This window comes from Pan troglodytes, chromosome 18, assembly GCF_028858775.2.
Source record: "Pan troglodytes isolate AG18354 chromosome 18, NHGRI_mPanTro3-v2.0_pri, whole genome shotgun sequence".
Lineage (NCBI taxonomy): Eukaryota > Metazoa > Chordata > Mammalia > Primates > Hominidae > Pan > Pan troglodytes.
In genome coordinates, this window is record NC_072416.2 from 3,744,181 (window position 1) to 3,767,556 (window position 23,376).

The 23,376-nt window shown below is 58.7% G+C and overlaps 2 protein-coding genes across 44 annotated transcripts in view; one reads left to right on the top strand and one right to left on the bottom strand.

The window, feature by feature from the left end:
- Nucleotides 1–10: 10 nt before the first annotated feature.
- On the top strand, nucleotides 11–12,385 carry GNPTG (N-acetylglucosamine-1-phosphate transferase subunit gamma). The gene is made up of 11 exons (XM_001159025.5): nucleotides 11–108; nucleotides 193–250; nucleotides 330–397; nucleotides 10,779–10,833; nucleotides 10,910–10,993; nucleotides 11,076–11,169; nucleotides 11,244–11,358; nucleotides 11,490–11,572; nucleotides 11,649–11,780; nucleotides 11,859–11,940; nucleotides 12,031–12,385. The coding sequence occupies exons 1-11, from the start codon at nucleotides 57–59 to the stop codon at nucleotides 12,123–12,125; spliced, it is 918 nt and encodes a 305-aa protein (XP_001159025.1). The 5' UTR covers nucleotides 11–56; the 3' UTR covers nucleotides 12,126–12,385.
- UNKL (unk like zinc finger) overlaps nucleotides 12,239–23,376 on the bottom strand; it is a 55,288-nt gene continuing 44,150 nt past the window's right edge. For 13 of the 43 annotated variants that reach the window (XM_063797595.1, XM_016929133.3, XM_024349708.2 and 10 more), the window contains 5 exons: nucleotides 20,425–20,517; nucleotides 19,039–19,266; nucleotides 16,887–17,089; nucleotides 16,219–16,476; nucleotides 12,239–15,444 (listed from right to left, as the gene is read on the bottom strand). In XM_063797595.1, coding sequence (XP_063653665.1) covers nucleotides 15,289–15,444; nucleotides 16,219–16,476; nucleotides 16,887–17,089; nucleotides 19,039–19,266; nucleotides 20,425–20,517 — 938 coding nt within the window. In that variant the 3' untranslated portion in view covers nucleotides 12,239–15,288. The other 30 variants (XR_010152532.1, XR_010152535.1, XR_010152536.1 and 27 more) reach the window with 17 other exon arrangements.

Sequence of the window (23,376 nt, forward strand, 5' to 3'; positions counted from 1 at the left end):
TTCCCGTGGTCACGTGACCGTCACTTCACGTGACCGCGCGGCGGCCGCGCGGCGCGATGGCGGCGGGGCTGGCGCGGCTTCTGTTGCTCCTCGGGCTCTCGGCCCGCGGTGAGTGGCCCGGCCGTCCGCGTCCCGAGGCCCCGCGCGCGCTCTGCACCCCGGCCTCCCCGCTCACGGTCTCGCTCCCCGTAGGGCCCGCGCCGGCAGGTGCAGCGAAGATGAAGGTGGTGGAGGAGCCCAACTCGTTCGGGTGAGCAGCCTCGCGGGCTGGCGGCTCGGGCGGGGGACGGCTCGGGCCCGTTCCCCGCTGACCTTGGCGCTTCCCGTAGGGTGAACAACCCGTTCTTGCCCCAGGCCAGTCGCCTCCAGGCCAAGAGGGATCCTTCACCCGTGTCTGGTGAGTGAGGAGCGCTGTTGGCCGGCGCGGGGGTGGCCGCGGGGAGCAGCAACAGTGGAGGATGCATGAGTGACCCTGAGAGTTACGGCCCGGAGTCTAAAGCATTGGTTTGTCAGCCTTCTAAAATTAATGTGGAAGTACGAGAGAATATACCAGAACATTCTTGTAGCGAATTAAGTTATCTCCAGACTTAGTCCTTCCTTTCCTTTCCGAGAGGTAACTGCTGTTAATAGTCTGGTGACTTTGCAGACGCGTTTCTGTGCTTTTACGTGCGTGTCTATGCAACTGGAAAACGTACAGTTTTTGTAATCTAATAGCTTTTTTAAGAAATCATGCTGCGCGAGTATTTGGCTGATTTGTCGTTGTCACTCGCTGTATCTCTCGGGACGCTTCATGGTGGTGATATAGGTCTTCGTTCTTTCTCTTGGTGCTCAGCACGCGATAGGATGGCACTGCACTCCCCGATTGTATTTAGGTTCTTTCCATTTTTTTGGCCATTAGAAATAGTTCTGTGGAGAACATGCTGTGTAGGTGCCTTGGTTTGCCCTCAGGTGAGCGGTTTCCCAATGCAGGATTCCAGAAGTGGAATTGGTGGGTCATGAGTATATATATCATTTAAACGCTGAATGAGTATTAAATGTAATAGACAAAAATCCAAGAATTTTTTTTTTTTTTTTTTTTTGAGACAGAGTCTCGCTCTGTCGCCCAGGCTGGAGTGCAGTGGCACGATCTCGGCTCACTGCAACCTCCGCCTCCCAGGTTCAAGCGATCCTCATGCCTCAGCCTCCCGAGTAGCTGGGATCACAGGCATGCATCACCATCACGCCCAGCAAATTTTTGTATTTTTAGTAGAGATAGGGTTTATTTCACCGTATTGACCAGGCGGGTCTCGAACTCCTGACCTCAAGTGATCCGCCCATCTCGGCCTCCAAAAGTGCTGGGATTATAGGCGTGAGCCACCGCGCCCAGCTTTAGTAATTTTATTATCGAATACCTTTATGTGTTAGGGTCTGTGCTGGGGTTGCAGAAACGAACACAGATATACCAATGCTTGTCCTCATGGAGCTGACAGTCTAATGGGGAGGGATGGAGGAACGGGCACTGAGCCTGTAGAATTAGATAAAATACATAGAATGGCCAATGATGAAAAATGCCATGTAGATGTGTGAAGCAGAGGAGGGAGTGTGTGTATGTGTGTTAGAGTATTGTTTGGGGGATCGCTTTTTTTATTTTTTAGAGACGGGGTCTTGCTCTCTCACTCGGGCTGGAGTGCAGTAGTGCAATCATAGCTCACTGCATCCTTGAACTCCTGGGCTGAAGCAATCCACCAACCTCAGCTTCCTGAGTAGCTGGGACTACAGGTGCACGCCACCATGCCCGGCAAATGTTAAGTGTTCTTGTAGAGATGGAAGTCTCACTATGTTGCCCAGGCTGGCCCCAAACTCCCAGCGTCAAGCAATCCTCCTGTCTTGGTGGGGATTGCTTTAAATAGGGTGCTGAGGAAAAGTCTAAGAAGTGACATTTCAGCCAAAAGCTAAAGGAGAAAAGGGAGTAAAGCTGTGGCTATTTGGGGAAAGGGATCCAGGAAAGGGAGTGGCCAAAGGCCTTGAGCAGGACAGCCAGGGCCAGAGGGGATTCAGCTGGGGTAGCCACAGATCAGAGATAAAGGGGATCAGATGGTGCCGCACCGTGTTGGTAGGTTTGGTGGACTTTGACTCCAAACACATCTTTTTAAGTTTTTTGTTGTGTGGCTGGGCATGATGGCGCACCTGGGGTTAGGCTCACTTCCCTGCGGCTCAGAAGCCATGGGATGGTGGCTTCCCAGGGCCTGAAGTGCTGGAGTCGGGCCACCACCTATCCCAAGAAGCTGGGGAGGAAGCAGGCCACTGTGTAACAGCGCAGTTCCCGACCGAACCCCTTCCAGTAGGAGAGAGGCAGCCTTGGCTAATGGGACCACGTCTTTTTGGAGGTGAGAGTCCTGGAAAGAAAACAGAATATGCTGGTCGTGGTGGTGCGTGCATGTTGCTCGGGAGCCTGAGGTGTGAGGATCGCTTGAGGTCAGGAGTTCGAGACCAGCCTGGCCAACATGGTGAAACCTCGTCTCTACCAAAAAAACCCACAAAAACAAAAGTTAGCCGGGCATAGTGGTATCCTCCTGTAATCCCAGCTGCTTGGGAGGCCGAGGCTGGAGAATTGCTTGAATCCAGGAGGCGGAGGCTGCAGTGAGCTGAGATCATGCTCCTGCACTCCAGCCTGGGTGACAGAGCAAGACTTCGTCTCAAAAACAAAAAACAAAAAACAAAAAAACCCCATAAAAATTTAGAAAAGAATACCTCTTCTAGTTTTCCTACCCCCATCCCCACATCAGGGCCAGTCAGGTTCACATGTGCATTTGGTTCATTATGTGTCTTTAGTGTTTTAATCTGGAACAGTTCTCTTCCCACCTTTGGATGTAAGTGGCACATTTGTTTCCCAGTTTCCTGATCTTTTTGTTTTGTTGATGGTGTTTTTCTCCAGACCATTTTTTCCTGCGTCTGTGGGGTCAGGCGTGGATAGTCCCCCGCGTCTGTAGGGCCGGGCGTGGATACTCCCCCGCGTCTGTAGGGCCGGGCGTGGATTGTCTCCCGCGTCTGTGGGGTGGGGCCGGGCGTGGAAAGTCCCCCGCGTCTGTGGGGTGGGGCCTGGATACTCCCCCGCATCTGTGGGGTGGGGCGTGGATGGTCTCCCGCGTCTGCGGGGTCGGGCGTGGATCGTCTCCCGCGTCTGCGGGGTCGGGCGTGGACGGTCTTCCCGCGTCTGCGGGGTCGGGCGTGGACGGTCTTCCCGCGTCTGCGGGGTCGGGCGTGGACGGTCTTCCCGCGTCTGCGGGGTCGGGCGTGGACGGTCTTCCCGCGTCTGCGGGGTCGGGCGTGGACGGTCTTCCCGCGTCTGCGGGGTCGGGCGTGGACGGTCTTCCCGCGTCTGCGGGGTCGGGCGTGGACGGTCTTCCCGCGTCTGCGGGGTCGGGCGTGGACGGTCTTCCCGCGTCTGCGGGGTCGGGCGTGGACGGTCTTCCCGCGTCTGCGGGGTCGGGCGTGGACGGTCTTCCCGCGTCTGCGGGGTCGGGCGTGGACGGTCTTCCCGCGTCTGCGGGGTCGGGCGTGGACGGTCTTCCCGCGTCTGCGGGGTCGGGCGTGGACGGTCTTCCCGCGTCTGCGGGGTCGGGCGTGGACGGTCTTCCCGCGTCTGCGGGGTCGGGCGTGGACGGTCTTCCCGCGTCTGCGGGGTCGGGCGTGGACGGTCTTCCCGCGTCTGCGGGGTCGGGCGTGGACGGTCTTCCCGCGTCTGCGGGGTCGGGCGTGGACGGTCTTCCCGCGTCTGCGGGGTCGGGCGTGGACGGTCTTCCCGCGTCTGCGGGGTCGGGCGTGGACGGTCTTCCCGCGTCTGCGGGGTCGGGCGTGGACGGTCTTCCCGCGTCTGCGGGGTCGGGCGTGGACGGTCTTCCCGCGTCTGCGGGGTCGGGCGTGGACCGTCTCCCGCGTCTGCGGGGTCGGGTGTGGATCGTCTCCCGCGTCTGTGGGGTCGGGTGTGGATATTCTACTTGTTTTTTCTGTCTTCGATGTAGTGCTCCTTCAACATCAACGTGTGAGGCAGATTGTGCATAGTGGGTAGGAGAGTGTGGTCTGTGGAATGAGCTGAGCAGAAAGATAATCAGGCTGAGAAACTCAGGGGCGTGGTGATTGTGGCCTAGGGCTCAGAAGGTCCCCGCAGAAGAGTGTCTGCCAAGGAGAAGGAAGGGGTGGGCTTGCCAGGGCCGAGGCTGGTGGGGCTGGGCTGGGCAGTGGGCAGCTCCATGACCTCCACCAGATGAGTCGGGAGCCTCGTCCCCTGACAGCAGGAGGAGCAGAGGTTGGTAGGTCTGTGATTTGGAGACAGTGTCCCGCTGTGGCATGGAGAGGGAATGGGGCACGGTCAGTGTGGTGGTCCTGCCAGAGCCCAGCAGCGTCCAGCATAGCCCAGCACACTGTCCAGGAGGGAGCTCTGCCTCGGTGGCGGTGGGAGGGAGCGGCCAGCTGGGCAGGACTCTGGGACCGTGGCAGGGTCCTGGATCTGGGGAGGGGGCGGGGGAGTAGTAGAGTGGCCCCGGGATCCTGGCTAGAGAAGCCATGGAAAGTGGGGCTCCCACCATCTGAGTTGCGGGGGTCAGGCTGGGAGCTTGCTTTCGGTTGGGGCCGGGCTGGGTCTACCAGGCAGTTCCTGGTGCTTGGAGAGGGGTCATGGTGGGCACAGGACTCATCAGTGGGGGTGCGTGAGGCCCAAGGGTGAGGGTGAGGTCCCCGGTGAAGTTCTTGGTGGCATGTGGGGGTTGTGGAGGTTGGGAGGGTACTGGGACCAGGTGTGGGGCCGGGCCAGGGAGCAGCGTGGGAGGGAGGACCACCCTTGAGAAGGAATTGTCACCAAGAGACACAGCCCTAGGGGGAGTGCTGCCCGCCGAAGCCTGACCGGGGCAGAGGGGAAACGGAGTCCAGGCTCAGCCAAGCTGATGGGCCTTGAGCTGTGGCCTCGGGTGCAGGGACAGCTGGCAGTAAGGCCACCTGGGCCTGCGGGAGCCAAGGGCACCGGTGAGTGTCCTGGCCATGCAGGCCGTGAACACGGAGCCTGCAGGGGACGTGCGGGTGAAGGAGGAGCAGAGGAGAAGGCTCCCGGCAGGGGTGGTGGCATTTGGGGGTGGTGGTATTTGGGGGTAGAGACTCCCGCTCAGGTATGGCTGTGTCTGGCCCAAGAGGCGTGGAGGGGCCAGCCCCCACCTGTCTCAGGAGGACAGGCTGCTGAAACCTGAGGGCCAGGCGGAGGGGAGGGCCCGTGGCCTGGGTTCTGGTGTGGGCCAGCAGCAGAGGACCTGGGGTACTGGGCACTGCCAGTGGGGGGCTTGTGGTACCATCCCCTGCAGGAGGCTGCACCCCAGCCAGTAGGAGTCCACTGAAGCTGTGGACAGCACCCAGTCAGAGGCCTCCTCCCAGCTGGGGAGCCAGGCCAGGCCCCGCTGCCCTCACACAGTCCTGTTTAGACGGATGGCCCTGCAGGTGCAGAGCTAAGCCCGGCGCCCACGCCCCTCCTGGGGTGTCTCCAAGCAGTGTCTGCCTGGGGCAAGTCTGGGAACGTGAGTTCCCAGGACACAGGAGCTTGACCAGCCACCCTCCCAGCGGGAGTGTGCGGGCGGGGGTCCGCGGGCGGGGGTCTGCGGGCGGGGGTCCGCGGGCGGGAGTGTGCGGGCGGGAGTGTGCGGGCGGGAATCTGCGGGCGGGGGTCTGCGGGCGGGAGTGTGCGGGCGGGGGTCTGCGGGCGGGAGTGTGCGGGCGGGAGTGTGCGGGCGGGAATCTGCGGGCGGGGGTCCGCGGGCGGGAGTGTGCGGGCGGGGGTCCGCGGGCGGGAGTGTGCGGGCGGGAATCTGCGGGCGGGGGTCTGCGGGCGGGAGTGTGCGGGCGGGGGTCTGCGGGCGGGAGTGTGCGGGCGGGGGTCCGCGGGCGGGGGTGTGCGGGCGGGAGTGTGCGGGCGGGGGTCTGCGGGCGGGGGTCTGCGGGCGGGGGTCTGCGGGCGGGAGTGTGCGGGCGGGGGTCCGCGGGCGGGAGTGTGCGGGCGGGAGTGTGCGGGTGGCGGTCTGCCTGCGGGAGTCTGAGTGGCAGATGGGTGAGGGACACATCAGGGTCTCTGGGATGGCTCCAAAGGCTTCCCTATGTGCCTGTTGGGCAGGGCCCTAGGGCCAGACTGGAGGGACCAAGCCCAAGCACCCCAGGCTGTGGGACAGCAGGTGTGACAGGGCTGAGGTAGAGGCCCCAGCGGTCAGGCTGGGAGGACAGTGGGTGAGCCTGGGAGTAGGGGCCACCCAGATGGTATTTGACAAGGAAGGACCAGGACCTTTCTATATCCACAGCCCCTGTCCCCTGAGCAGGGCAGCCTGGCCATCTTGGTCTCCATCTGTCTTAGGAAGGGACAGCCCCAGGGGTGAGTGGAATGTCAGGGAACGGAAGGCCAGGCCGGGCCAGCACCCCAGAGGTCTCAGTGGCATTAGCCTCTGCCCTCCGGGGGCGAGGGCCAGGCTGAGGGTGGCCCCAGTGTGGCATCTGGCTCCTGGGCTGGCCAGGTTCCCAGGGAACAGTCACCCAGCACCTCGTGTGTATTTCGACTTTTTTATTATTATTATTATTAGAGCCGAGTGTCGCTCTGTCGCCCAGGCTGGAGTGCAGTGGCGCGATCTCGGCTCAGTGCCAGCTCCGCCTCCCGGGTTCACGCCATTCTCCTGCCTCAGCCTCCTGAGTAGCTGGGACTACAGGCACCCGCCACCACGCCAGGTTAATTTTTTGTGTTTTTAACAGAGACGGGGTTTCACCGTGTTAGCCAGGATGGTCTCGATCTCCTGACCTCGTGATCTGCCCGCCTCGGCCTCCCACAGTGCTGGGATGACAGGCGTGAGCCACCGCGCCCGGCCTCGACTTTATTATTAACACGGTAAAACTACAGAGAGTTTGAAACATCAGTCTGGGGCGTCCTCCTCTTACCAGTGCACTTGCTGCTGCAGCGCAGGCCCTTCAGGGGACGGGGACGGGGGCCAGTCCCCTCCCTGCCTCCACGGCCCAAGCCCCAGCCTTTCCCACAGTCCCGGAGGATGGCCCGTGGCTGACAGTCTCGGTGGGCGCTGTGTTAAGGTGGCGTCCCCAGCCAGGTCCCGACTCCCCAGCTTAAAGAACGGGGTGGCTGCTGTGGCTTGACTCACGAGTTGCCACTGGCCTTGATGTGTACACGCCCGCGCTCTAGCACTGCCTGGGGCTGGCCTGGCTGGAGGGTAGGGACGCTGCACGCCTTCCCTCTTCCCCCAGGCGCTGGTGACACTGCCCTGCAACCGTCAGCACCATCATCTCCACAACTTGCTCTGTCCCCTTCAAACCCTGACTCCCAGCTGCCCCGCTCCCCCAGCCCCGGCACCCACCATTCTGCTGTCTCTGAACTTGGCTATTCATAGACGTCACACAGGTGACTCATAACTGTGTGCGACCTTTTGTGTCTGACCAACTCCTCTTGGCACAGTGTCCCCAAGGTCCCCCAGGCTGGAGGCTCTCAGTGCTTCCTTTTTATATGGCTGAGGACTGTTCCACTGCAAGGACAGACCACGTTGTTGTTTACCCGTCATCTGTCCATGGACACTGGAGTGGCTTCCACCCTCTGCCTGGGAATAGGCTGCTGTGAACTTGGGTGTAAATATTTGAGTCTCTGCTTCCAATTTCTGAGAGTAGCTTTGCTGGATCTTATTAGAATTCCATGTTTAGCTTTTTGAGGAACCACCAAACTGTTTGCATAGTGGCTGCACCGTTTCCCATTCCAGCCAGCATTGCACGAGGGGTCCAGTTTCTCCACATTTTCACCAACACTGTTTTTTGCTAACAGCCATCCTAGTGGGTGTGAAGCGGTACCTTAGGGTTGTTTTAATTTGCATTTCCCTAATGATCAGTCATGTGGGATCTTTTCAGTTGCTTATGGTGTTTGTCCTTTTTTTTTGAGATGGAGTCTCACTCTGTGGCCCAGACTGGAGTACAGTGGCGCCATCTTGGCTCACTGCAAGCTCTGCCTCCCAGGCTCAAGCGATTCTCCTGCCTCAGCCTCTCAAGTAGCTGGGATTACAGGCGTGAGCCACCACACCTGGCTCATTTTTATTTAGTAGAGACGGGGTTTCACCATGTTGGCCAGGCTGGTCTCAAACTCCTGACCTCATGATCCGCCTGCCTCGGCCTCCCGAAGTGCTGGGATTCCCGGCTTCTCTGCCCATTTTTAACTTGAGTTTGTTGTTGGGCTGTAGTTCTGTGTTCTGGATGTGAGTCTCTTACACACGTGGTTTGCCAGTGTTTATTTTCTCCCATTCTGTGGGTTGTCTTTTCACTCCCTTGATGTGTTTGTTTTTTTTTTCCATATAGAGTCTAACTCTGTAGCCCAGGCTGGAGTGCAGTAGCACGATCTTGGCTCACGGCAACCTCTCCACCTCCCAAGCTCAAGGAATTCTCCTGCCTCAGCCTCCCGATTAGCTGGGACTGCAGGCATCCGCCATCACGCCTGGCTAATTTTTTTGTACTTTATTAGAGATCAGGTTTCACCATGTTGGCCAGGATGGTCTCGATCTCCTGACTTCGTGATCTGTCTGCCTCGGCCTCCCAAAGCACTGGGATTACAGGCGTGAGACACTGCGCCCGGCCTCTATGCCAGTCTCACACTGTTTTGATCATAACAGCTTTGAAGTAATTTTTGGAATCAGTATGTACGAGTCTCTCAACTCTGTTCTTTAAGATTTGATGATTTGGGGTCCTCTGAGACTCCCTATGAACTTTAGGATGTGTTTTTCTATTTCTGCAAAAATTGTCATTGGGGTTTTGATGGGGTTGCATTGAATCTGCAGATCACTCTGGGTGGTATTGTCATCTTAAAAATATTGAATCCATCAGGCTGGGCGCTGGGGCTCACGCCTGTAATCCCAGTACTTTAGGAGGCTGAGGCAGGTGGATCACCTGAGGTCAGGAGTTTGAGACCATCCTGGCCAACATGGAGAAACCCCGTCTCTACAAAAATACAAAAATTAGCCAGCCGTGATGGCAGGCACCGGTAATCCTAGCTACTGGGGAGACTGAGGCGGGAAAATCGGTTGAACCCAGTGGTGGAGATTGTAGTGAGCCAAGATCGTGCCACTGCAATCCAGCCTGGCAACAATGCTAGACTCCGTCTCAAAAAAAAAAAAAAAGTGGCGTATGGATGTCTCATGTCAGCTTTATGTAGTGGGTGGCACTGTTTGTGTGTGGATAATTGTGGTGTCTTGGCACATTGACTCTTGTATCAATGTATAACATCTTTGTCTCTTAAAATAGTTTCGGCCACTTCAGCTCTCTTTTGCCTGTTTATATGAATACTTTTCCATACCTTCACTTTCAACCTGTTTATGTCTTTAAATCTGAAGTTAGTCTTTCAGGCCGGGCATAGTGGCTCACACCTGTAATCCCAGCACTTGGGAGGCCAAGGTGGACAGATCACTTCAGGTCCACAGTTGCAGACCAGCCTGGCCAACATAGTGAAACCCCACCTCTGCTGAAGATACAAAAATTAGCTGGGCGTGGTGGCGGGCACCTGGGATCCCAGCTACTCGGGAGTCTGAGGCAGGGGAATCACTTGAACCCAGGAGGCGGAGGTTGCAGTGAGCCGAGATCGCACCACTGCATTTCACCTTGGGTGACAGAGTGAGACTGTCTCCAAAAGAAAAAAAAGAATCTAATGCCTGATGAGCTGAGGTGGAACAGTTTCATCCCCAAACCACCCATCCCCACCCCCGGCTGGTAGAAAAACTGCCTTCCATGAAACCAGTCCCTGGTGCCAAAAAGATTGGGGACCACTGGTTTAAGTCCTGTAGCTTTACAGACCACAGCTAGAAAGGCAACTGGTATTAATTCACCCTGCACGAGGACCTCCGTCTGCCTCCGCTGAGCTGCTGTCTGCTCACTTCCCCGGGTGGCACACTGGCCTGCAGGTAACTAACTCCTGAAGCTTTTATCTGGGAATGTCCTCTTTTTTGGGGGGTGGGGAGACAGGGTCTTGCTCTGTCACGCAGGCTGGAGTGCAGTGGCGCGATCTCAGCTCACTGCACTCTCCGCCTCCTGGGTTCAAGCGATTCTCCTGCCTCAGCCTCCCGAGTAGCTGGGATTACAGGTGTGCGCCACTACACTCAGCTCATTTTTTCTGTGTGCTTTTTGTGTAGACACGGGGTTCTCACAGTGTTGCCCAGGCTGGTGTCATACTCCTGGCCTCCAGCAATCTTCCCGCCTTGGCCTCCCAAAGTGCTGGGATTACAGGCATGAGCCACGATACCAAGCCTTAACTCTCATTTTTGAAGGGCTATTTTTAGAATTCTCGGTTTTGTCAGTTTCTTCCATTGAATGGTACCTGTTTTCCTGTTTCTTTGAACGTCTTGTGCTTTTTGTTGAAAACTGGTCCTTGGCCGGGCGTGGTGGCTCAAACCTGTAATCCCAGCACTTTGGGAGGCCGAGGTGGGTGGATCACGAGGTCAGGAGATAGAGACCATCCTGGCTAATGCGGTGAAACCCCGTCTCTACTAAAAATACAAAAAATTAGCCAGGCATGGTGGCAGGCGCCTGTAGTCCCAGCTACTTGGGAGGCTGAGGCAGGAGAATGGCGTGAACGTGGGAGGCGGAGCTTGAAGTGAGCCAAGATCATGCCACTGCACTCCAGCCTGGGCGACAGAGTGAGACTCCATCTCAAAAAAAAAGAAAACTGGTCCTTTGAAAACAGACTCTGCCAGTCTTTGCAGACAGGTTCTGTGCTTGGAGCCTGGGGATCAGTGTGAGGTCTCTTCCAGGACCCGTGCATCTCTTCCGACTCTCGGGCAAGTGCTTCAGCCTGGTGGAGTCCACGTGAGTGCAGGGTGGGTGCGAGGGTGGGCTGGGGCGCAGCCTGCGGACCCCCCCCTCATGCCATCTGTGTCCCCAGGTACAAGTATGAGTTCTGCCCGTTCCACAACGTGACCCAGCACGAGCAGACCTTCCGCTGGAACGCCTACAGTGGGATCCTCGGGTGAGTGGGGCCGGGGCAGGGATCCCAAAGCAGCAGCGCAGCTCCCCACCCGGCCTCACGTGCCGTGCCCATGTCTCCCCAGCATCTGGCACGAGTGGGAGATCGCCAACAACACCTTCACGGGCATGTGGATGAGGGACGGTGACGCCTGCCGTTCCCGGAGCCGGCAGAGCAAGGTGGGGCCTCAGACGGGAGCCCGGGAAGAGGGGCCCCAGTCTCCCCAACCCACCTACCCACGTTCCCTCCCCAGGTGGAGCTGGCGTGTGGAAAAAGCAACCGGCTGGCCCATGTGTCCGAGCCGAGGACCTGCGTCTACGCGCTGACGTTCGAGACCCCCCTCGTCTGCCACCCCCACGCCTTGCTAGGTAGGGGTGCGGGACACAGTTGAGCCCAGTGGGGTCAGCCACGCACGCAGCCCTGCTGGAGGCCCTGTAGTGGTGGGGGCCAGGGTTGGGACATGGGGTGCAGCTGAGCCTGGCTTCTCTTGGGTCCTCAGTGTACCCAACCCTGCCAGAGGCCCTGCAGCGGCAGTGGGACCAGGTAGAGCAGGACCTGGCCGATGAGCTGATCACCCCCCAGGTAAGCATGCGCTCGGGGTGGCCCCTGGCGGGCCTGGCTGGGAGCTGGGTGCTGCCCCTGCATCCTCCACCTTCAGGGCCATGAGAAGTTGCTGAGGACACTTTTTGAGGATGCTGGCTACTTAAAGACCCCAGAAGAAAACGAACCCACCCAGCTGGAGGGAGGTCCTGACAGCTTGGGGTTTGAGACCCTGGAAAACTGCAGGAAGGTACCGTATTGGGGGGAGGTGGTGGCATGCAGTAGCCCCCCACCACCTGGGCTTTCCCTTGAACTCTTTTTGTGGTAGGCTCATAAAGAACTCTCAAAGGAGATCAAAAGGCTGAAAGGTTTGCTCACCCAGCACGGCATCCCCTACACGAGGCCCACAGGTGAGTCACCTGTGGGGAGAGGGCCAGGCTCACCATCACACTCACCACCTGTGGGTCCAGGTGAGGACTGGCCACCTGGTGTTTTGGCAGAAACTTCCAACTTGGAGCACTTGGGCCACAAGACGCCCAGAGCCAAGTCTCCAGAGCAGCTGCGGGGTGACCCAGGACTGCGTGGGAGTTTGTGACCTTGTGGTGGGAGAGCAGAGGTGGACGCAGCCAAGAGCCCTACAGAGAAGCTGGCTGGTAGGACCCGCAGGGACCAGCTGGCCAGGCTTGTGCTCAGAGAAGCAGACAAAACAAAGATTCAAGGTTTTAATTAATTCCCATACTGATAAAAATAACTCCATGAATTCTGTAAACCATTGCATAAATGCTATAGTGTAAAAAAATTTAAACAAGTGTTAACTTTAAACAGTTCGCTACAAGTAAATGATTATAAATACTACCTTCTGGGTTAAGAAAATTCCATTCAAATAACATTCTCATGTAAATACTCAAACATACAGATTGAGGCTTCCAGAAATTAATCCACTTGAGGCGTCCACGCGGAACAAGGTCTGCTGACCACAGTTACACACGTCGTGACACCACTGTATCACGGCGAATGTCGAACACTAGAGTTACAGACGACAGGCAACAAGAACATGCAGAGCCGGCCGCCAGCCAGCTCCTACGCCCCATGCCCGCCATGGCCACAGGGGGGAGCTGCTGGGCCCGCCTCCACCTCAGCCTCCACGGGGCACCTTCCAGCCACTGCTGTGCCTCAGCCACCTAGGAGCCATCCCTGAGGCCTTGGCCACCAACACAGGTGAGGGAGGCCCCAGGGCACACAGCCCCAGGATCTTGCCCCCATTTCCAACCCTGGCAGCGCCACCAGCCATTCTTTGGTCTTCCCACTGCTCACCTGTCCTCAGAGCCAGTACTGATATAGGGGAGCAGGTGCCACCTCCATCTCCCAGCTGTCCCCCCACCCCGGGGCTCCCCAGCTCTACCACCCCGGAAGCTGAGCCCTGGAGACACCCTGAGGGGCAGGTGCCACCTCATTCCCAGAAAGAGCAGAGCAGCTGGCAGACTAGAGCTCAGCTGCTCCTGACCACTGACAACCGGGAGATGTCTCGGCAGACACCACTTATCCCAGAAAAGACCAGAGGCTCCAAATGGGAACCAAGTGCATAAATACGAATAAAAACAGAGGAGTTTACACATCGATGACAGTAGCACAAAATATACGTAATTTATAGATACCGAGCTAATAAATCACTATCATTAAAAACAAAATAGATTCACTGAAACCAAGTCGATAGTTACCTTGGAGTAGTGGACTAGCTGCAGAATGTCACGGACCCACTTCCTTTAAAACGACAGAATGTTGCTATCAGTTTGTCTTACGTTAAAACAGTTCTTAAACCTCCTACTATATTAAATACATTCTAATTTGGTCACTGATAAAGATTTTTACCTAGACGTTTTGCACTTAAAAAATGCTTATTAAAAGTCTTTGGCAAAGCCACGGGCGGGGAGAAACACGTCGGTGCCGCTTCCCACTCGTGTGCCCTCACCACCCACGTGGCCCGCGGAGAGTCAGGTCGCCGTAAACCACAGACGCCTGTTCCTGCTCTTCAACTCCTAGGGACAGTCCCAGCCCTGAGCAGAAGGGTCAGGTCATCGCGGAGACGCGTTCTCAGTCACGTTTCTGCTGCGGCCGAAACCACACTGTCGCTCCAGGGGCAGACGGGACGGGACCACAGCAGAGCCGGGACCTGGGGGGGGTCGCTTCCCCCGTGTGCTCCAGGCCACTGAGAGGCTGTGGCCGGGTCCTCTCCTGTGACCTCACTGGCCACATGGATGAGCTCCGATGATAACTGGCAGCGCGGGTCAGGTGACTGCCACATACACCCGGCACCCCGGACCCTGGCGCGCACACGGCCCGAGCATCTCCCACACGAGCAGGACCAGGGTGGTCACGGGTGCTGGGGAGGCAGCCACTCTCCCAGTTCACTGCCCGACCCCCGCCAGGACGCCCAGCGACATCTCCAAGGAGCTACAAAGCACCATTGCCTAGGACAGATCTGAGTAATCAGAAAACAGCTTTTTTTTTTTTTTGAGCCAGAGTCTCGCTCTGTCACCCAGGCTGGAGTGCGGTGGCGCGATCTCGGCTCACTGCAACCTCTGCCTCCCAGGTTCAAGCGATTCTCCTGCCTCAGCCTCCCGAGTAGCTGGGACTACAGGTGCCCGCTATCACGCCAGGCCAATTTTTGTATTTTTACTAAGACGGGGTTGCACCATGTTGGCCAGGCTGGTCTTGAACTCCTGACCTTAAGTGATCCACCCGCCTCCCAAAGTGCTGGGATCACAGGCATGAGCCACCGCACCCAGCCAGAAGACAGCTGCTTAAAAAAGTAATTCTAAAACCTCTGACGTCTGATCCCCTCTGCTGCATTTTTTGTTAGTATCAAACTGTCTTTCAGAGGTTTAAGGGAGAAAACAAAACCAATGATGTTCCTTCACTTGCTTTCCAAGGCACAGGCGCACAGAAAAAGCGGCCACAGAAAATGCAGGACGGAGCTCTCCTGCTCCCACGCCACGAGGCTGGAACATCAGCCCCAGTGCCTGGTGCACACACAGGCTCAGGAAAACTAGCTCCTTCCATCAAGTTAAAAACATCTCAATCCATAATCACTCTGGTTATAAATACTATTTGCACTTAATTGGAAAATGTAAAAATCCTAGGTCTTACTACTAAACACTCATTTCATAAGTACTAGTTTCAGAATATGAAATCTAATATATTTAGCATACTATGAATTGACAATAAACTGATACGAAATATTTAAGTTCACAGTACACATATAAAGCTTCATATTATCGCATATTAAAAAAAAACATAGAAAGCAGCTTAGAGCAATTTATAACCTCTAACTAAATTCCTCGGTTTACAAAGTGCTTTGAAAGACCCCAGCTCCCAGTGGCCTAGCCACAATAGTGTCAGGACCACAAACTGCTGTGATCACAGCGCCGCGTGGACCCTGGAGGCACCAGGCCCCTCAGGGACAGGCAGGTGGGTTCTGTGGGTTTGCATTGAAGGTTTTTGAGGAAAATACCTTGAAACCTTCGGTAGGACTAGATAGGTGACAACGTGTGACAGGAAAGGCTGTCAGGCCAAGCGCAGGCGGGGCTCCCAGCCTCATGATAACGTGTAACAGGAAGGGCTGTAGGGCCGAGCGTGGGCAGGGGCTCCCAGCCTCGGTCCTCAGGTCGGTGGCACCAGAAGCGAGTGACGACGTGTCCGTGGTCACGAGGAGTGCTGGAGCCAGGGTGCCCAGCAGGAGGTGGCTGTCCCCGCTGAGGTCACCACTGCAGGGGCTGGCCCTTGCAGTAGGGGCACTCAGGTGCGGTGGCCGCACACGGCTCACAGAGGACGTGGTGCTGGCAGGGCCGCAGGACAGCACCGTGGGCCCGCTCCCGGCAGGCCACACACTGCTTGGCGCGGAGCTGGAAGATCACCTGCAGGGCCAGAACAATGACGGGCTCAGGAGGCCCCTGCCCAGGCCGGGCCAGCTGGGGAGCCGGAGGGCCTTCCGGGCAGGACTCAGCATCTCAGGCCGCCCGGCCACCAGCTACAGAGACAGGGTCAGGGCGACGCCCCAGCCAGGGCCAGCTCAGGGAGAAGGCAGCTGCGGGGTCAGGGGGGATGCTCTGTCTTAAGAGCCCTGGGCAGAGGACAGCCTCCTGGGGCCACCATAGACACGGCAGTGGCCAGACAGGCCAGGCCCGAGGGCAGCTGGGTGCCCAGGATGTGGGCTACGCAGGACCCTCTGTACTAGAGCAGCCAGGCCAAGAGCCCACCCTTAGCAGGCGAGGTGAGGAGGGGCACGCTGAAGTGGAGGGGTCATGTGTGAGGGTCACAGCTGTGAACAGGGAGGGATGGGGCCACGGGGAGCAGTGTGGCATTCGCTGACAAGAGGGAGGGGTGAAAGGGCAAGGGCCAGCCTGACAGGAAAGGCGGCTCCCAGGGGGGAAAGGCGGCTCCCAGGGGGGAAAGGCGGCTCCCAGGGGGGAAAGGCGGCTCCCAGGGGGGAAAGGTGGCTCCCAGGGAGACAGGCAAGGAGGCCACAGGGGGCTGTGCTGGGGTGGGGCACCGTCTCCTCCTCCCTAGGCCCGGAGCAGACCCTGGGGCAGGGGAGGAAGGGGACACCGCACCAGCCAGGGCCCTCCCCAGACAGGGACAGCAGCCCTGCAGGCAGGCTGGCCCCTCACCCTGCCCAGAGCAGGACTCACGCCGTCCACCGCCTCCAGGTCCAGGCGCAGCTGACTCTGCAGCGAGTGCAGCTTCGGCAGGGGAATGGTGCCGATGTCCCCACAGCCCCGCAGCCCCGGCAGTGTGGAGGCTACGCCCAGGCCCTCCAGCTCCTCCTGCAGCTGCTTCACCTGTGCCTCCACCTCCTCCTTCTTCTGCAGCGCCAGCTGCCGGTCGCTATCGGCCACACGGGCACGCTCCTTGGCCTCCTGCGCCTCTCGCTGCCAGGCATCGCAGACCTGAAACCCAGGGCCCGTCTCAGCCCCTCCCACCTCACCTGTGCCACCTGCAGACCCCCTTGCCTGTGTCACCAGCGATCCTCCCTCCCCTCCCCAGCATCAGCTGTGGCCCCCTCACCTGAGACCCCTGCGGCCCTCCCTCCCTCCCTCCCTCCCTCCCCTCCCGTCTCACCCCCCACACGCTCACCTGAGTCCCCTGAGGCCCTCCCTCCCCTCCCGTCTCACCCCCCACACGCTCACCTGAGTCCCCGGCAGCCCTCCCTCCCCCTCACCTGTCTGGCCCCCCACACGCTCACCTGAGTCCCCTGCAGCCCTCCCTCCCTCCCCTCCCGTCTCACCCCCCACACGCTCACCTGAGTCCCCTGCGGCCCTCCCTCCCCCTCACCTGTCTGGCCCCCCCACACACTCACCTGCTTCACCTGCTGCCAGGACTCCTCCCACTGCCGGATCTTCCTCTTGGCCTCGTCCAGCTGCCGCCTGACCCGGGCCAGCTCAGCTCCGTTTGGACTTGCACTCGAAGAGGATGGGGGGCCGGCACTCAGGATGGGGGAGGGGCTGGGGGAGAAGCTGCCGGAAACAAAGTCCCAGATGCTCCCGGGGACACCGTTCAAACCTGAGTGTGAAACGGTCGATGACGGCCCAGCCCCGCTGTGCTCGCGGCCTGGTGGGATTGGTGGGTGCTATGCCCCAGGCCCCACCGCTACGTGGGCACCCTCTGGGGCTCACCTGCCCTGACAGCAGGGGTGCAGCCACGCCTACCCCTTGCCCCACTCCTGGACCCCACCAGGCTCAGAAAGAGGCGCTGACAGTGACACCTGCCCCAGCCGGTCTCCCCACCAGATCTACGCCTTCCTGGCCACCTGAGGAGTCTAAACAGAGAGGAATTAAATTTGAGTTCCTGGGACCACACCACGAGGTGGGAGGGGCAGTGATTCTCAGACTCCACTCCCAGGAACCCCTCACACACTGAGACTCTCAAAGACCCCACAGAGCTGTGTCCATGTGGTGACTGCCAATGTCTATGCAGCTTTAGAGACTATGACTGAGACAGTTTAAATGTTACTTAAAAAAAACAGGCCTGTCATCCCAGCACTTTGGGAGGTCGAGGCCAGCAGATCACTTGAGGTCAGGAGTTTGAGACCAGTATGGCCAACATGGTGAAACTCCATCTCTACTAAAAATACAAAAATTAGCCTGGCGTGGTAGCAGGTACCTGTGATCCCAGCTACTCGGGAGGCTGAGACATGACAATCATTTTAACCCGGAAGGCAGAGGCTGCAGTGAACCAAGATTGCTGGAGCCTGGACGACAGAGTGAAACTTTGTTTTAAAAAAAAAAAAAACTTTTAAAATTTTGTATTTTTTTGTAGACTCAGGAGTCTCACTATGGTGCCTAGCCTGGTCTTGAACCCCTGGCCTCAAGTGACCACCCACCTCGACCTCCCAAAGTGCTGGGATTACAGGCTTGAGCCACTATGTTGGCCCAAAGTATTAGTTTTTTTTTTTTTTTTTTTTTTTGAGATGGAGTCTAGCTCTGTCGCCAGGCTGGATTGGAAAGCAGTGGCACAATCTCAGCTCACTGCGACCTCCGACTCCCGGGTTCAAGCGATTCTCCTGCCTTAGCCTCCCAAGTAGCTGGGATTACAGGCATGTGCCACCACGCCCGCCTAATTTTTGTATTGTTAGTAGAGACGGGGTTTCACCATGTTGGCCAGGATGGTCTCGATATCCTGACGTCGTGATCCGCCCACCTCGGCGCCCCAAGTGCTGGGATGACAGGCGTGAGCCACCACGCCGGGCCTTTTTCTCTTCTTTTTTTTGAGATGGAGTTTCACTCTTGTTGCCCAGGCTGGAGCATAATGGCACCATCTCAGCTCACTGCAAACTCTACCTCCCAGGTTCAAGCAATTCTCCTGCCTCAGCCTCCCCAGTAGCTGGGATTACAGGCATGCACCACCACACCCGGCTAATTTTGTATTTTTAGTAGAGATGGGGTTTCTCCATGTTGGTCAGGCTGGTCTTGAACTCCCAATCTCAGGTGATCCGCCTGCCTCAGCCTCCCAAAGTGCTGGGATTACAGGTGTGAGCCACTGCACCCGGTCAAGTGTTAGTTCTTTTACAACATAACAAATAGCCGGGCACGGTGGCTCACTGTCATCCCACACTTTGGGAAGCCAAGGCAGGCAGATCACGAGGTCAGGAGTTTGAGACCGGCCCGGCCAACGTGATGAAACGCCGTCTCTACTAAAAATACAAAAACTAGCTGGGCGTGGTGGCGCCCGCCTGTAATCCCAGCTACTTGGGTGGCTGAGGCAGGAGAATTGCTTGAACCTGGGAGGCGGAGGTTGCGGCGAGCCGAGATCGTACCACTGCAGTCCAGCCTGGGCGATGGAGCGAGACTCGGTCTGTGGTGTGGGGGAACCTGTGAGCGGCAGGCCATGTGGTTTGCCACCACAGATAGGGCACAAGGTTCCGTGTGAGGCCCCTCAGTCAGGACGGCATCTGGGAGGGAGCCCCACGGAGGCTTCACGGCAACGCCAGCATGGAGGGAGCCGGCACTCACCTAGGGGGCTGTAGGATGAGGCTGCAGAGCCCAGTGTGCCCGGCTCTGAACGCAGAGGTGGCGGCTGCTGGGGAGGCGTCATGGCTGAGGAGCCCACCGGCCCTGGGAGGGGCTGGGACAGCGAACTGAGCGGCGAGGTGGACGCGGAGGATGGCGAGTGTAGCGATGGTGCTCTGGGCAGGGAGCCGGGGATGGCGACAGGTGCAGAGCCGGCCAGCGACCTGGGACCTGGCGGGGGCGGACCAGTCAGCGAAGGGAGTACCGCCAGGCCTCTGCCCAAACATCTGCCATGGGCGGCAGCCATGGAAGACGGACCCTGCAGGTGGTGGTGGTGGGGATATGGGGGGTGGGAATATGGGGGCCAGGCCAGCCACCACCATCTATGGGTTTGGAGCCACAGCGCCCCCGGTGGCCATGTCCAACACGGCTGGGCAAACCATGGGCTCAAAGGGATTCCAACCAGAGGTGGGGACACGGGGGTTTAACGTGGGCCCCCCCCAAAGAGGCCGGACACCCACCAGGCCCTGCCGGCCAACTAAGCCATTGGCACGGTCCTCCCAGCACTTGTCCAGGCCCCCTGAAATGGTTTACTTTCTTTTAAAAGAAAGAAAAGATACACTTTTAGGCTGAATGAAAAGATGTTGTATACGATGTTAAGATACATTTGTATGGGGCCGGGCGCGCTGGCTCACGCCTGTAATCCCAGCACTTTGGGAGGCCAAGGCGGGCAGATCACGGGGTCAGGAGATGGAGACCATCCTGGCTAACATGGTGAAACCCCGTCTCTATTAAAAATACAAAAAATTAGCCGGGCGTGGTGGCGGGCACCTGTAGTCCCAGCTACTCCGGAGGCTGAGGCAGGAGAATGGCGTGAATCCGGGAGGTGGAGCTTGCAGTGAGCGGAGATCGCGCCACTGCACTCCAGCCTGGGCGACAGAGCGAGACTCTGTCTCAAAAAAAAAAAAAAAAAAAGATACATTTGTATGGATGTCAATCTTTTGTCTACAATGTGAATACATTTATCCTTCGGGGACCATCAAGACTTTCAGGAAAAGCCTCGCCTGTCTCTGCGGGGCCACTTTGCTGGGACAAAGATCAACTGAAGAAGTGGGCAGGCCCGAGGCAGGAGAGAGGCTGAGGAGTCCATGTGCAGGGGAGGGAAGGGGAGAGGCAGTCAGGGAGAGGAGGTAGAGGTACCACCAGAAGGGGATCCTCCCGCTCCGAAAACCAGACACCGGGTCTTGCCCTGTGGTCCAGGCAGGAGTGCAGTGGTGCAACCTCAGCTCACTGCAGCCTTGACCTCCCCGGGCTCAAGCGATCCTCCGGCCACACACTTAGCTGTTCAGCGGCTGGAGGAGCAGGGCCCCAGGTCCTCCCCACCCTCACCTGCTGGTCCCAGGTCGTGGCCGTCTTGCTCTTCCAGGTCCTTCTCTAGGGATGCAATATTCACATTGCTAAGATGCAGGTCTAACGCAGAACCTGTCAACAGAGCCCCCCATCATCCACAGCCCACCCAGCGCTGCAGAGCTCAGGAAGCCTAGCTGAGGAGGACGACCGTCCCACCTGGGCTTAGAGTGAGACCAAGGGCAGAAGGCGTGGGAGTTGCTGGGAGAGCCAGGGAAGGACACCCCCAGCCCGTCCTCGCAGCCCCCCACAGGCAGTGGGAGGCTTGGCTGTTCCCCCGGCAAAACGAGCGTGCTCAGGTGGGACGCCCCGCACCACAGCCCAGCAGCTGGGTCCTCGCCTCTGACACGCTGCTGCTGCTGCCCCTCAGAGTTTAAATACCTAAGTGTGTGTTAGCATCTGTCCACGTGTGCACATTCGACTGTTTAAAAAACTTTCCAGGGCCGGGTGCGGTGGCTCACACCTGTAATCCCAGCACTTTGGGAGGCCGAGGTGGGCGGATCACAAGGTCAGGAGATCGAGACCATCCTGGCTAACACGGTGAAACCCCGTCTCTACTAAAAAAAAAAAATACAAAAAATTAGCCAGGCGTGGTGGCGGGTGCCTGTAGTCCCAGCTACTCGGGAGGCTGAGGCGGAAGAATGGTGTGAACCCGGGAGGCGGAGCTTGCAGTGAGCCGAGATTGTGCCACTGCCCTCCAGCCTGGACGACAGAGCAAGATTCCATCTCAAAAAAAAAAAAAAAAAAAAAAAAAAAAAAACTTTGTGAGGGTGATTTCAAGGAGCAGGTGTTCACGTGCAATTTCATGCCAAGCACCAAGACCTCAATTCCCAAGGCTCAAGACTGAGTGGGAAGGACCCGCCTCGGAGTGGCCTCACCCAGCCAGCCCTGCCTTCCAAGGCTGTCCCCACACATCCCTGCAGGCCGTGGGGCTGCCCTCCTGCACGGGCCCTTCCCTCCCAAGTCCCCACCCCCAACCCCGAATGGCAAGCAGGGACCCCACTGCCCCTTCCTAGAATTAGGAAGCCATCATGAGGAGGCTGAGCTCAGGCCACCAGCCCCTGAAGCCACAGCGAGTCTCGAACTCCCGCAGCCACTGCACAGAAGTTGGGTTGGGGGTGAGGGGTGACCAGAGGATCTGGGATCTGAGAGCCCACGTGCCACCTGGGGCAGACCAGAGGACCGCAGCGGCTGCAGGAGCTCTGGGATACACCCTGTGGGCCGGCGCCGCCTCCCCAGCCCAGCCCAGTGTTGTGGCCAACATCGCACAGAGACCTCAGCAGCGTGGGGCACACCGCACAGGGACTGCTGGCCTACACTGCACAGAGACCTCAGCAGCATGGAACACACCACACAGGGACTGCTGGCCAACACCGCACAGAGACCTCAGCAGCGTGGAGCACACCACACAAGGACTGCTGGCCTACACTGCACAGAGACCTCAGCAGCGTGGAGCACACCACACAGGGACTGTTGCGCAGGCGCCCTCCCCGCTGCCCACCTTTGGCATCCACTCTCCCATGTGCGCTGTGTGGGGTCTCTCCTGGGTGGCCCTGCCCTGTCGTCCCTGCTGGCTGCAAGTTCTTGGACCCTCACTGATGCCTGGTACTGGACAGTGTGCTGCTGAGGCCTGCTCTGAGACAGGCAAAGCCACCCCTGCCTGTCCCTGAAGGGCCCCAGACCCCCTTCCTCCTGTCCTCACCTGGGACCGATGGTCCCTCCATGGCCCCAGGCAACTGCACCCTGGGGAAACCTGTCAGACCCGACCGTGGGGGTCGGTGCGCCGGGAACCTCCAGCCTGGCCAGCCCCTGCCTGGTGCTCGGTTCAGACAAGGTGGGGCCCAGCAGAAACAAAGAGGCGGTCACTGCCCCACCTACCCGACATCGAGTCCCTCCCTCGCAGACCTCCTGCGGCCTCACTCCCCACACCCCACCCCACCCAGCAGGGAGCTGGCTGAGCCAGGCAGGGCTGACTCGTCAGGACCTGGTGGCCATGTCAGGGTGACAGCAGGTTCACCACACAGGGGGCATCCCAAAAAACAGCTGGAGAAACAAGGACTCGGCAGCCAAGGGGCCGCAGAGGGACAAAACCCCACTCTGCCGGGGAAGACAGCTGGGGCCTTTCCAGACATTTTCAGCATAATCAGCAGGAAAGGCAGGAGGGTGACTTCTGAAGAAGAACACTGCCCTAGCCGCACATGAGATTTGTCGGGAACACAGCTGTGGGGCACGTGGCCTGCACCTCACCCCTCCGCCCAGGCCTCCGCCTCTCCTCCCTGGAAGCAGTTGGCACCAGTCAGCGCCACGGGGACCATGGGAGCAACAACAGGGTGGCAGGTGGCAGGTGGCCCCTCGCCCGAGTCCTGGTGCTCGGCGGTCACACCCCCCCGAGACCCCCGGGGCAGCCGGAGTATCCTCGTGCCGCGGTGGTGGCCCCAGCGGAGCACAGGCAGAGGCTGGCGTGGACGCGGCGCAGCTGGCAGGTCCGGGCCTCTGAACTTCACCCCGAATCTGGCCGCGCTCAGCAGCCACACTGTGTGGAGACCGTGCTCCACCACCCAGAGCGGCAGGCGGGAGAGGAGCCTGGCTCGGGAGTGAACGGTGGATGGTGGACTCCAGAGGCCGCAAGGCAGAGGCCACCCCCACCCCACTCCACCGCACAGCACGACCCAGACTCAACCCTCGTCCACACGCCAGCCGTGAGGGAATTTCTGGGGCATGGAGGCCGGGCTGTGGCGCCACCTGGCAACACTGTCCTTCCCCATCCCGTCACAGAGGCAGCAGGGCCTGGGGCAGAGAACCTGACCCCCTGGGGCGTCCGGGACGGCACACGGCGCATGCAGGAGTGGCCTCCACTCCCACGGAGACACCGTTCAAATGAAGCTTTTAGGGACTTTCGAAGGTCTTATCCAGAAACTAGAGTAACAGGTTGGG

What these genes read in the sequence shown, in the direction of transcription:
- GNPTG (XM_001159025.5), top strand. Translation starts at nt 57, where the DNA reads ATGGCGGCGGGGCTGGCGCGGCTTCTGTTGCTCCTCGGGCTCTCGGCC. An exon ending in GGATCCTTCACCCGTGTCTG is followed by an intron (nt 398 to 10,778) that starts GTGAGTGAGGAG and finishes GGTCTCTTCCAG; the next exon opens with GACCCGTGCATCTCTTCCGA. An exon ending in TTCAGCCTGGTGGAGTCCAC is followed by an intron (nt 10,834 to 10,909) that starts GTGAGTGCAGGG and finishes CTGTGTCCCCAG; the next exon opens with GTACAAGTATGAGTTCTGCC.